This window comes from Sapajus apella, unplaced genomic scaffold, assembly GCF_009761245.1.
Source record: "Sapajus apella isolate SASKATOON/1434 unplaced genomic scaffold, GSC_monkey_1.0 scaffold50, whole genome shotgun sequence".
Taxonomy (NCBI): Eukaryota; Metazoa; Chordata; class Mammalia; order Primates; family Cebidae; genus Sapajus; species Sapajus apella.
The window spans coordinates 5,300,446-5,313,642 of record NW_022436990.1 but is presented as its reverse complement, the minus strand read 5'-3'; the positions used below and the strand labels follow the sequence as shown (position 1 = coordinate 5,313,642).

The following is a 13,197-nucleotide window of genomic DNA, read 5'->3' as shown; positions in this document are numbered from 1 at the left end:
AAATTTTCAATTATATATGGAGTTAAAAAATTTGTTAAACACTTTGACAGACTGTGGAGGATGTAGAAATATACTACTAGTTACAGTATACAACTCAGGGAGACAAGGTAGAATTAATACAAGTTAAACAAAATACTAGTTGTGTTACTTAAAATTTTTCTTTTTGATTTTTTTTCTTAGTCCAAAATCCAAGTTTTCTGATTCAAGGCAATTTTTATGTCTCAGTCAATTTTTTGTTTTCCTCATGTTTCCTAAGCCACTATTTTGGTAGTTTATAATTTTTGTTGCTTTCATGATTTTGTTCTTTTTCTTATTTTCTAAATTTCTGAATTTGGTTTTGATGAATTGATTTTCCATCTGAATAACTCTACAGATTATTTTGGGAATTTTAGGTATATAATCATAGCCTCCTCAAGTAACAGGTATGTGGTTAATTCATTTCTTATAATTATGTTATTTTCTGTTTCATATCTAGAATTTCCAGTATAGTATCAAATTATGATGGTGCCAATAGACATCCTTATTTTGCTTTTTTATTTTAATGTGAATAATAACTATTATTATGTATAAGACACTTTCTGTTTGTATGTATTATATCATTTCATCCTCATAATAAGCATATGATGTATGTGCTGTTATTATTCCCATTTTACAAAATTGAGAGATTGAATAATTTGCTTGAGAATGTCCTAAGGCAACTGAAGTCAAGATTTGAAACCAAAAGCATAATATGTGTGCTCAACCACTTTATCATTTCACCTTCACCTGAGACTACCATGTGATTTTCACTTGAGAGTACCATGAAGATCATTGTATGTTTTACACTTTAATTATAAATTAGTGGATTTCCTAATGTTGAATAAAGTGCATTTTTTTTACTCTCACCTGTTACCTCTACATCCATTTGTGTTTCTTTGTGCTTAAACTTTAGATCCAGCACTAACAAAATTATTATTGTAAATAAAACTTTTTTTTTATTACACATCTTTTTTAACATGTCAAGTGTGAAATTTATTTTACACTGGCTTTACTAGACTTTAGGCAAACAAAATAAACCTGTGTGTCATTGGGCAACATATTAACTATCACAAATAAATTTTATGGCTATATTAGTTAAAAATGTCTAAGGAGCAGGGAAATTACATTTGTTATGTACCTACTATTTTCAAGTGCTCATCACATCCAATTACTTTTTTTGTACACGGAGATGAATTCACATAATGTAAAATTAATCATCTTACAGTGCACAATTACATCAAATGTTGATGTAAGCGGCACCAACATTTACAATGTTGAGCAGCCATCACCTTCATTTAGTTTCAAAACCATTCCATCTTTCCAAAAGGATATTCTGTACACATTAAACAGTCATTCCCCATTTCCCATCCTCAACAAGTTGGCTTTCTTCTCTATAGATTTTGCTATTCTATTCTCTATAGATTTTACATCTATAGATGTTTCATATAAATTGAATTATACAATTTATGACCTGTGGTATCTGGCTCCTTTCAATTAGTATAATGTTTTCAAGATTCATCCAACATCGTGGCGTACATCAGTACTTTCTTGGTTGGATGGTATTCCACTGTATGGATATACCAAATTTGTTTATCCATTCATCCATGAATAGACATTTGGCTTGTTTCCACCTATTGACTATTGCTATAATATCATTGTACAAATACCTATTGAAATAGCTTTTTTGGGGGGCATACTAGTAAAAGGGGAATTGATGGGTTGATTGGTAATAGTATGTAAGTTTTGAGGAATCAGCAAACTTTTCCACAGTGGCTGCACCATTTTAAAGTAGAAAATAACAAGAGAAGGAAGCTTCAAAGGAAATATGCTGATTTTTCAGCTTAAGAATTTCACTCCCTTCCTTCCTCTTCCTACAACTTGTAAGTGTCCTGGCCACCCCACTATAAGTGAGAATATAATCACAGGAGATAAATAGACAACAAATTTTTATTTCTGTATATTTAAAAAGTAGGCAAAGTATTTTTGACATTTCTCCAAAGAAGATAGTCAAAAGCCAATAAACACATGAAAAGATGACCAACACAAATAATCAGGGAAATACAAATCAAAATTACAATGAGATGCTATTTTGTACCCGCTAGGATGATTATAATTAAAAAAAAAACCCGAAAATAATAATACTTGACAAGGATGCAGAGAAACTGGAATCCTTGTATGCTGCTAGCAGAAATGTATTTTTAGTAGAGATGGGGTTTCACTATGTTGGTCAGGCTTGTCTCAAATTCCTCACCTCAGGTTATTTGCCCAACTTGGCCTCCAAAAGTACTGGGATTACAGGTGTGAGCCACTGCACCCTGCCTTTATTGTTTTTTGCTGTATGTATTTACTGCATGTGATTGACTAGCTTATATGTCTCTATTTCTCATTTACTACACGAAATGAGAAATAGAGACATAATAGTGTTTTAGTATAATGATGCACCTCAAAGATTTTAAAAATTGGCATCATTTTGTTTCCTTTTCTCCTTAAGGATATTTCTCTAATGGGAAAAACGTACCTCAAAACATCATCTATGCAAGCAGAAACACCTCAGATACAAGCAGAGCATAGATTCCAGATGGGTGCTGAGGAATCGCAAATGGTAAAGTCTTTAATAAAAATCCTCCTTGCCTCTGTGAAAGTAATGGGATGCTTCCTATTTCTCGAATGTTTATATGGAGAGCTTAAAAAATTCCTCTGTTGTATTATAGAGGTGTGTTTACCTGTGAGCACATCTAACTCAATGCCATCCTGGGAGTCTTGGCCATTTTGGCTCACTGTTGCTGGCTTCCATGGACCTTTTGAGCTAAGACCCCGAACTCTTTTTAGAAGGGTAAGATTTTAACAATTCTGATTTAGAGACATTTAGATCTAGAAGGTAGGTGGATCATTAATTAAAAGTTGTTAGCTTCTAAGAAAGTATTAATTTCCTCTGTATTCAGCTCAAAGAATTGTTAAAAGCATTGCAAGGGGAGAATTTGGTTGAGAAATGTGGACAGTTGGTGACAGAAATTTTTTTGGGAAATAAAGTTTTATTTTTATCCATCACTGGCAAAATAACCATTGGATTCAAAGCAATCTGGTATATATTCCCTGTGAATGGACAGTGTCTCCCCGTGTATAGAAACCCACATTTATATAGAAAAGTGAGAGCCTAATGGTTCCTCTACGAAGAATTGCTAAAATGTTATTAAATAGCCTGCTCCTTTGGTTCTTGAAAATATGACCCCCACATATATAAAATTGTGATCATATTTCATTTTTAGGTTAACGTATCATGTTCAGAAAGTACATGGAATTTTTTCTTTTCATGAAAGCTATGGATCCTGTGATGTTACAGTTATCACAAATGGTAGAACTACTAGAGTTCGAGATGCTTTGGGGCCATATCTTTTTCTCCTTTGTATTCCCATCACCTGCCTTATGACCCAGCACGAGCTGGTACCGGTAGCCCTTTGTAATAGTATGTGGATATATCAATTGTGAAGCCTTATCGCATATGCTATGGGCTTAACACTGACATTGACAGAGCTGCCTTTATGTGACACCATTTACAAGTAGATATCAAAACTTCTGACCTCGAAGCCTCTAACAGGTACAGTAAACTAAAAACACAAGATCAGTTAGGTTTAGCCAAATAGAAATCTTCATTAATAGAATAAACTTAATACCATTCACTACGATCATGTAAAGTATAAGGAAAGATACTATTTTGAAGGAAACTGTGAAAAAGGCCCACAATCAGGTACCTAGCTTAAATATCATCTTGATTATTTAAAATAAATATTTAAGCAAAAAGATTAATTTCTTTGTAATTCTACTGGAACCATTCCTTTAGCGTTGACATTTACAGGCAATCACTGGACCTCTTTTGGCCTCTGGCTTTTTATGAGGAAGCGGACCAGTTCTTTAGAGGTAAAATGCCTTTCGACTTGGTACCTGGTCATGGTAGAAAGGCTCCTCTATGGTGTCTTTTATTCCAGACACATTTTGCGGAGTGCCCACTCTGTACCAGACAACAGAACTCTATCTGCCCTACTTGCCCCTTATATTGCCCTAGAAGCTTACCCTGGTAGTTCCTGGGCTAAGATTTGTCTGGGCAGCACTGGTCAGCACACTCCCTTTCTGGGAGGACCTGCTCTTTCTAAGTGGCACCTGGCTCTTACTCTCAGTACATGGTGGCCTCAGTCATGAGCATCTCAACGCCACAAGCCAGAGCTTTCTTAGTTCTTTGATACAACTTGTTTCTTTTTAAAAAGAAGCCTTCTTAATGGAATACCTTTTGAGTACACATCATTTTGAATATAACAGTTTTTGATCATGGTGAGTGATTTCCTTACATATTTACCAAAAAAAATCACAGAATTAATTCCTTAACTGCTTTTCCTATTATGTGCTAGGTATTGTTTCAGACATGGTTGATGCAAAGATGGAAAAGACAGCTCTTGCCCTGGAGAGACTCATTTAGGGAGTAGGTCAGTTTATAAAGAGACAAAGTACACTGCTATTTAATGGGTGTTCTAATAGAGATTACATAGCAGAGAAAAATTGAAATAATTTCATTTATTTATACATAAATAATTACAGTGTATATAATGTGCTAAGTGCTTGAGATATAAAAGATAAAGTGAGACACAATTAATTTCTTTTTAAAGAAATCCTCAAACTTTAAAGTTTTGAAGGACTCACAGTTTTAGTTTCAGGACACCTGTACACTTTTAAAAATTACTTTTAGGATCTAATGAGAATTTTTGTTTCTGTGGATCATATCAACCAATTTTAACCACATTAAAAACTAAAACTGACAAAAATTTTAAATATGTATTCACTCATTTAAAATAATAAGCTAATTATATATTAATATTAAGAACATAGTTTTTAGACAAATATCCAAAACAAAACAATTTGAGTGAAAAGAGTAGAATTGTCATACATTTGTTGTAAATCTACTCTGATTTAATAGAGAAACTAGATTCTTGTATCTGCTTTGGCATTCAGGCTATAATGTGTTCTTTTGGTTGAAGTATGTTAAGTAAATCTGATCTCTTACAGAAAGGGAGAAATATTTCAATTGCCTTTTTTTATACTTATGGATAATCTTGCACCACAACTCCACAAGTGGAGGTTTTGTTTCTCTCCTCTCCTCTCCTCTCCTCTAATCTCCTCTCCTCTCGTCTTCTTCTCTTCTTTCTTTTTTTTTTTTTTCCAGAGTCTTGATCTGTCACCCAGGCTGGAGTGCAGTGGTGTGACCACAGCTCACTGGAGCCCTGACCTCCTGGGCTCGAGTGATCCTTTCACCTCAGTCTTCTGAGTAGCTGGGACTACAGGCATGCACTACCAAGCCTGGCTAATTGTTTTGTATTTTTTGTAGAGATGGGGTTTTGCCATGTTGCCCAGGCTGGCATTGAACATCTGGGCTCAAGTGATTTGCCTGCTGTGGCTTCTCAAAGTTTTGGGATTACAGGCATGAGCTACCATGCCCCGCTCATAAATGGTAGTTTCGTAAAGATTAGTCACAATGTAGAATCTGAAACCAGATATATAAACTTGTTACATGTCATTACATTAAAACAGATGAATCTATCTTACTCTTTGAACAATTGTTTTATCTTGCATGATTTTATAATCTTGTGTGTCAATCATTTAAAAAGTATTATTTCACTATTTACCCACCACTGCTTTTTCCATTATCAGTGCAAATTTCAACACAGTGGCAAATAATATCTTAATATTATTATACAAGTAGTTTTGACATTGCAGACCTTCTGAAAAGGTCTCGAAGACTATCAGGGGTCTGTGCACCACACTTTGAGAACCACTACTCTATTTGGTGAAAGGTTAAGAGGGAAAGAGACTGCACTTTGGAGTCAGGCTATCTAGGTTCAAACAAAGCTTTGCTACTTACTTGAAGTATGGCCTTGGGTAAGTTATACAATTTTCCTAAGCCTCAGATGCTTCATTCCTAAGATGGGGCTACAAAACAATTCCTACTTCATGGAGGTTCAGTGAGTATTAAAATTAGATAAGATAATGCTCATTTCTGTTGGCAATTAGGATTATGATGATAAGTACTTAGAGGATTATAATAGAGCGTGATACATGCTAGAATAGAGGCAGTATAGAAGAGTATAGGATCAGGAAAGCCTCTGTGGAGAAGGGGAGGTTGGGCAGAGTCCTGAAGATGGTGAATTGCAACTGGAAGACTACCACTGCCCTCGTCTTGAACTTTTCTTTTTCCATATTCTGTTTTGGTGGGTGGTACTTTCATCTATTCAGTCTCCCAAATGAGAACTCTGGGAGAATGCGTTGAGGAAGTCAGGAGCAGAGAAATTCAAAAGAAAGGGAATGATCAGCAGTTCCAAAAGCTATGGAACGTTATAATGATTGAGCTTACCATAGGTAGACAGTACAAGAGGAGGACTCACCAGACAGTTACCCCAGTGCATCTACTTTGCCATTCTATAAAATCGTTTTATTAACCCCCTTTTACCAGTGTCAAAAATGAGGCTAAAAAAGTTGAAAGTAGCTTGACTAAGGTCAAACATCTGTTAACTAACAGGTCCAGGATTTGAATTCAGTTCCATCTGGTTACAAAGTTCTTAATATTTCCATAACACCATTTAGTACTTATAAAAACATGCGCTCCTGCTTGATGACTAGTGATGTGGCGGAAAAAAAACAACATAAGCTCAAGATTAAAGTTCCATTTTACAAAATTAAATTTCTTGATCTGGCTATGCCTTCTTGCATAATAAAGACAATTTTAAACTATTTGGTATTAAATGCCATCTTTTACCTATAACAACTGTGGGATGGCTGTATTTTCTGAGAAAAGGGCCAAGGAAAATAATTTGCTAGCCTTCACATTTTTCTTAAGTCAGTTTGAGATTCTAAGCATTCAGAGGAAACTTATTGCCTCTGTTTAGTTTCAAGCGTACATTTTTCATATTCATCTTGTCAGATAGAAACTGTTGTATTACTGAAAACCCTAGAAGGACCAATTTTTACAAAAAGCACTCTTGCACATTTACTTTTTTCAACAGAGTATGCGTAAGGAACTTCCTGAAGCCATATCAAGTATTTTCCAGATTGAACAAGAGGATGTAGAATGGGGACCCTTAGAAGTAGAAAGCACAGTATTTAAACCTCAGGAAACTTTGCAAGTTCAGCCAGCAGAGGAATTAAGTAAATCTTTGGAACATGGACAGCCTACAAGTGATTCAAAAGAAGCCAAACCTATGTCTTTAAAGGTAAGAGACTATACGTTGGAAACACCTAAGAGTTAGGAGAATTGAGGATGTGCAGGTGTGAAGAAATGGCCCAGGCAATGACCAAGGTATGGGGCTGGGGGCGGGGGTGGTGGTGTGCTCACCCTGAAAAAGGGGCCTCAGAAGTGCAAGTTGCCCACTTAGGAAAACAGAACATGTTTTTTTTTTTTTTTGCAAATTTCTAGTGTCAACCCTAATTGCAACTCTGGGGAGAGAAAACAAATTTTCAAAGAGGGAAGGAACTTTTACGTCTTTAGAAATTGGCCAAGAATCTTCTAGATACTATCTCGAGGAAGTCAGGATTGTAGTCCAGGAACCAGAACATGGTGAACTTTGTAACTTTTATAACTTTGCCTCATTTAGGTTCATACTAACCCCCGAGTCTTTTTTTACTGTGAGAATGTTTACATGATTCGTTTTGTGTATTTACATAATTTTTACCATGTTTAAATATCACCCTTCCTTTACAGTAGGGTTTAAGTTCCCTCTTATCCAAGGCTTTTGTTAGTTGTGGTCAACTGTAGTGTGGAAATTGGTGAATATACACAGGATAATAAGATATTTAGAAGAGAGAGAGAGACCACATTCATATAACTTTTATTACAGTATGTTATAATTGTTCTATTTTATTATTAGTTGTTGTTAATCTTATACTGTGCCTAATTTATAAAAATTAAACTTTGTCATCAATATGAATCTATGGGAAAAAGCATATATAGGGTTCAGTACTATTCAAGGTTTCAGGCATCCACTGGCGTTTGGAACATATGCCTCACAGATAAGGGAGGACTTTTGCATTCATTCTTTTCTTTAATTTGAGTCACTTTTTTTTACTTAAAAAAAAAGATATATTGTTATTAGCATTTAAAAAACCAGCCCATTTTCCTTGAACCATAGTGTATGGTCTTGATTATCACCAGAAATCTTCTCCCAGACTGATTCAGATGGATGCCCCTTCTTGGGTAAACAGCCTCTCTGGTCAATTCCTCTACTTCTGGGCCTCCCCTCCCCACCAATGATTATGTTCCTACTACACTTCACCCACGTCAACTAGCCATTACCTGTTCTTCAATTTTTGCCCAAGACTTCCACCTCTGAAACCTGGGATTTATCCATGGCCTTCCCATGCCCTTGCTTTTTACATATAGATCAATGTCTAAAGCCTGGAATTTCCCCAATGTTATTGCTTCTATATTTTTCTTCTCTTTTCTAGTTGCCCCATCCTATTCAGGGCCTGGTGACCTTATGTCTGAATTAATGCACTGGTTATTCTTCATTTCTCAAGCCCTGTTTTCTAAGTTTCATCCTGCATGACACAGGGGAAGATCCACAAGTAATAGTTGACCAGAGAAAATCTACAACTGCTCCCAGTGACTGACCCCATCAGTCATGCTCTTTACAAAGCATACACTTGGATGTTTCTAAGAAGCATTCCAGGAAGAATTTTGTTTGTTTGTTTTGTTTTGAGACAAAGTCTTCCTCTGTCACGAAGGTTGGAGTGCAGTGGTGTGATCTCAGCTCACTGCAACCTCCGCATCCCGGGTTTGAGCAATTCTCCTGCCTCAGCCTGCTGAGTAGCTGGGATTACAGGCCCATGCCATCATGCCTGGCTAATTTTTGTATTTTTAGAAGAGATGGGGTTTTGCCATATTATCCTGGCTGTTCTCAAACTCCTGACTTTGTGATCCACCCACCTTGGCCTCCCAAATGGAAGAATGTTTTGATCAGAGTGACTTGATGAATGGATGAAAAAGACTCTAAAGTGAAATGAGAAATGTTTCAAGGGGAGGAGAAGATAATGTCTAATAAGATTTTATGCCTTATTGTTGTAGGATATTGTTGGGCCCTTCAGAAATGCCATAAAAATAGTCCTGAAATATTCCCACCAAGTCTTCATCAAGAATCATGTATTTATTTTTTTGTGTTAACATATCAAGATCAATTGTTATCCATGAACTTTACACTGTATGTGAACATTTGAGGCCATAAGGTTAGTTTCTAGCATTTCTACACAAAATGCTAGCAGAATGAGGAACAACATACTCCAGCAAGCCTAGCCAGGCTGAGGATTGAGGGGACCTTTTCTGACCCAATTAAACAGAACTAGCCAGAACTAGCACAGGGGTATGATAAAGGAACAATACAGGACTTTAATTGCTCAGATATATGCTGGAAGGTCTAGTTCAGCAAAATAAAGTAGAGAATTTGATCAATACTTACCTAATTGGCCATTTCTACTCTTAGAAGCTCATTAGCATAATGAAGGTAATTAGTATTTTGGTTTACGTCATGACGAACAAAACAAAGCTAGATAGAAATCGTCGTGATTATGTGAAGAATAACTGATACAAAGCCAATAATAGAATGGTTGAACATTTTAGAAAATGTCAATAAAAGTCTATACAAAATGTAGATATGATCACATGACCTGAGATTATAAATTGAAAAAAGTTTAAGGGGTTTGGGGATGCCCTGAATTCCCCAAATTCTTACAAAATGCATATGAATAATCTATTGCATTTGGAGTTCAAAAAATATCCATAGAAATGCATATCCATAGATAAATATAAAGGTGGTATGTTGATATAAAATTATACCAAGAAGGCTGAGATCCAGAATGGGTTTAGTCCTATGAATAATGTTAAGAACAAAAACAAGGATTTTTAATGTTAGTTTTGGAGCAAAGAGAGAGGGAATAAAAAGAAAGGTAACTCTGTCATATGGATTGAATAGTGTGATGACAAGAGATGACAGAGCTGCCTTAATTTATTTTTGGAAAAAGGTTGAGGTTTTAAATAAACAGAAGTATGACAAATAGAAAAGGTTGCTGATAAACTCATGCTTTGTGTGCTTTAAATCTGACAGGGAGAATGATCTTTAGAAAGAAGAAGAATTGATAATAGAAACTTAAAGTTTAAGACTTGTAAAAAATTTTGAGTTACCTTGGACATCTGAGCCTGCTGGGTGGCTCAGATAGATGGGTTTAAGCTTGTTGGACCTGTCAGCAGCAGCTTTAGGGAGCTGCTGTAGTGGGAGAGGTGCCAATGCCTGGAGACTGGAAACTGCAAATATGACTTTTTTTTTTAAGTGTAAGCATTGTGATTTCTGCAATCTATGCATTGACATTGGACAAAACTCTAGAATTATTAAATGTCTCGTTAAAAGAATTGTGTTTGAACCCTTCTAAAAGAAAGTGATAATCACTTAGAGTATGGGTCCTTTAAGGATCAGCCATGGAAGACTAATCTCATTTATTTTCCTAGAATTCCTAGAACATTATAAAAATAGACCTGGTGTTCAACATACGAGTATTGTGAGAAAAGCATAGGCTCTGCAGCTAGATGTCCAAGGACCAAATCCTCTCTTTGCCCTTTATTAGTGGTGTGGCCTTGGGCAAAGTACTGAACTCTACTATATGTCTGTATTGCAAACTGAGGATAATGGCAGTGCTTTTGTGAGGATTATATGTAGATGCTACAACATAAAGCACTTAGAGCAATGCCTGGCACACAGAAAACTCAATAAACATTAGTTATTGCTATTATCATTGGAATATCAGCAACCTGCTTATGAAAGCCTCTGAATGATGGTTGTATAGAGGAGATTGTGGTCAGGTGGACTACTAAATTGATTTGTAATTAGTTATGCAAAGGATGCACAACTAGTGCATGGAAGTCTGGTGGACTGCTATGGGGCGGTGTCAAATTCAATATATTTCCTAATGGTTTAGATGACATATTAGTCTGTTTTCATGCTGCTGATAAAGACATATCTAAGACTGGGCAATTTATAAAAGGAATAGGTTTAATGGGCTCACAGTTCCACATGTCTGGGAAGGCCTCACAATCATGGTGGAAGGTGAAAGTTGTGTCTCGCATGGGGGCAGACAAGAGAAGAGAATAAGAGCCAAGAAAAAGGAATTTTTCCTTATAGAACCATCAGATCTCATGAGACTTATTCATTACCATGAGAACAGCATGGTGAAAACTGCCCCCATGATTCAGTTATCTCCCACTGGGTACCTCACACAACATAAGGGAATTATGGGAGCTACAATTCAAGATGAGATTTGGATGGGGACACAGCCAAACCATATCAGATGAGAAAATGAAAAGCTTGCTGATTGGATTTGTAAATAGCATAAAAAATGCTACTGGTAAGATATGTCTGGAGGAGGTGGAGCAAGATGGTGGAATAGAAGTCTCCACTGATTTTCCCCTCTACCCCAAAGTACATCAAGACATAGTATCTGATTGTAACTATGTATCACTGAAAGAGGAACTGAAGAGGTAGGAAAAATAGTCTTGCATTGCTGACACCACCCCTCCCTGACCCATCGGCAGCGGAGAGGTTGTGCAGAGAGTGTTTCTGTGCTTTGGGGAGAGGGAGAGCCAGCAATTGTGAAGTATTGAACCCAGTGTTGTCTTGTTGTAGCAGAAAGCAAAACTTAACCAAACTCAGAGGGTGCCTGCCCACAGAGGGTGCATTTAAATGAGCCATAGCCAGAGAGGAATAGCTGATCTCAGTGGTTCGAACTGGATTTCTTAAAAGCCTTGCCACCACAGGCTAAAGTGCTCTGAGGCCCCAAATAATTTTGAAGGGCAATGTAGGCCACAAGCACTGCAACATATAGGTAAGTCCTAGGGTTGAACTGAGCTTAGAGATAGTGGACTAGGGAGGCATGCAACCTACTGAGTTACCAGCCAGGGCAGCTAAGGAGTGCTGGCATAACTTCTCCCCCAACGTTAGGCTGCATAGCTCACGGCTCCAAAAGATACTCCTTCCTTTTGCTTTAGAAGGGAGTTAGAATGGGGAAGACTTTGTCGTATGTCTTAGATATCAAGCTCAGCCACAGCAGGATAGGGCACCAGTCAGAGTCATGAGGCCCTAGTTCCTAGGCATTTCTAGACATGCTCTGGGCCAGAAGGGGACCTGCTGCCTTGAAGAGAAGGACCAAGTTGTTGTAAGATTTATTACTTCCTAACTGAAAAGTCCTTGGGCTCTGAATAAATAGAAAGGATACCAGTTGAGGGCCTTGGGTGAGACCCTGAGACTTACTTGCCTCAGGCAAGACTCATCACATTCCCAGCTATGGTGGCTACAGGGTGAGACTCCTTCTGCTTGAGTAAAGAGGACTTTGTATTGCACCCTAGGAACCAGCTTGGCTATAGGGGAGTAGACACCAAGCGGGCTCTTGGGGTCCTTGAGTGCAGGAATTGGCTCTTGTACACCATTTCTGGACCTGCCCTAGGCCAGAGGGAAGCCCATTCCCATGAAGGACGAGTTCCAGGCCAGGCAGCATTCAACACAAACTGACTAAAGAGCTCTTAGGCCTTGAGGAAACATTGGCAGGAGTCTGGCAATACCCGCCGTGGGCCTGAGGTGGCAGTGGCCACAGGGAGAGGCTCCTTTGCTTTTGAAAAGCGGGGAGAAGAGTGGGAAGGATTTCATCTGGTGGTTTCAGTGCCGGTTCAGCTGTAGTACAATAGAATACCAGATGGCCATCTGAGGTTTTTGACTGTAGTCCCAGGCTCCTGGATGGTGCCTCTGGTTTCACCCAGGGCCTGAGTGAATTTGCTACAAATGACATAGGTCTGGCTGGTTTTGCCACCTGCTAATTGTAGAGCCCTAGGTCTTTGATGAAACATAGGTAGTGACCAGGGAGTGGTTATAGCAGGCCTTGGGCAAGACCCAGTGCCGTGCTGGCTTCAGATTTGACCCAGTGCAGACCTAGGAATAGATGCCACAGGGGTGCTGTATTACTTCATCCCCAGCTCCAGTTAGGGGAGGGGGAGACAGAGATTTTCGTTTAGGACAAAGTGAAGGAAGAGAATAAGAATTCTTCTGGATCTTGTTCAACACCATCAACGTGGTACCTCTATGAGTCTGCAAGTACCACAGCATTACTGGG

At 37.8% G+C, this 13,197-nt stretch overlaps 1 protein-coding gene across 1 annotated transcript in view; it reads left to right on the top strand.

The window, feature by feature from the left end:
* The window catches only part of TTC6 (tetratricopeptide repeat domain 6), a 259,315-nt gene that overhangs the window by 88,487 nt on the left and 157,631 nt on the right, over nt 1-13,197 (top strand). The window contains exons 4-5 of the mRNA XM_032242507.1: nt 2,510-2,620; nt 7,062-7,268. Coding sequence (XP_032098398.1) covers nt 2,510-2,620; nt 7,062-7,268 — 318 coding nt within the window. The remainder of the gene's footprint in view (nt 1-2,509; nt 2,621-7,061; nt 7,269-13,197) is intronic.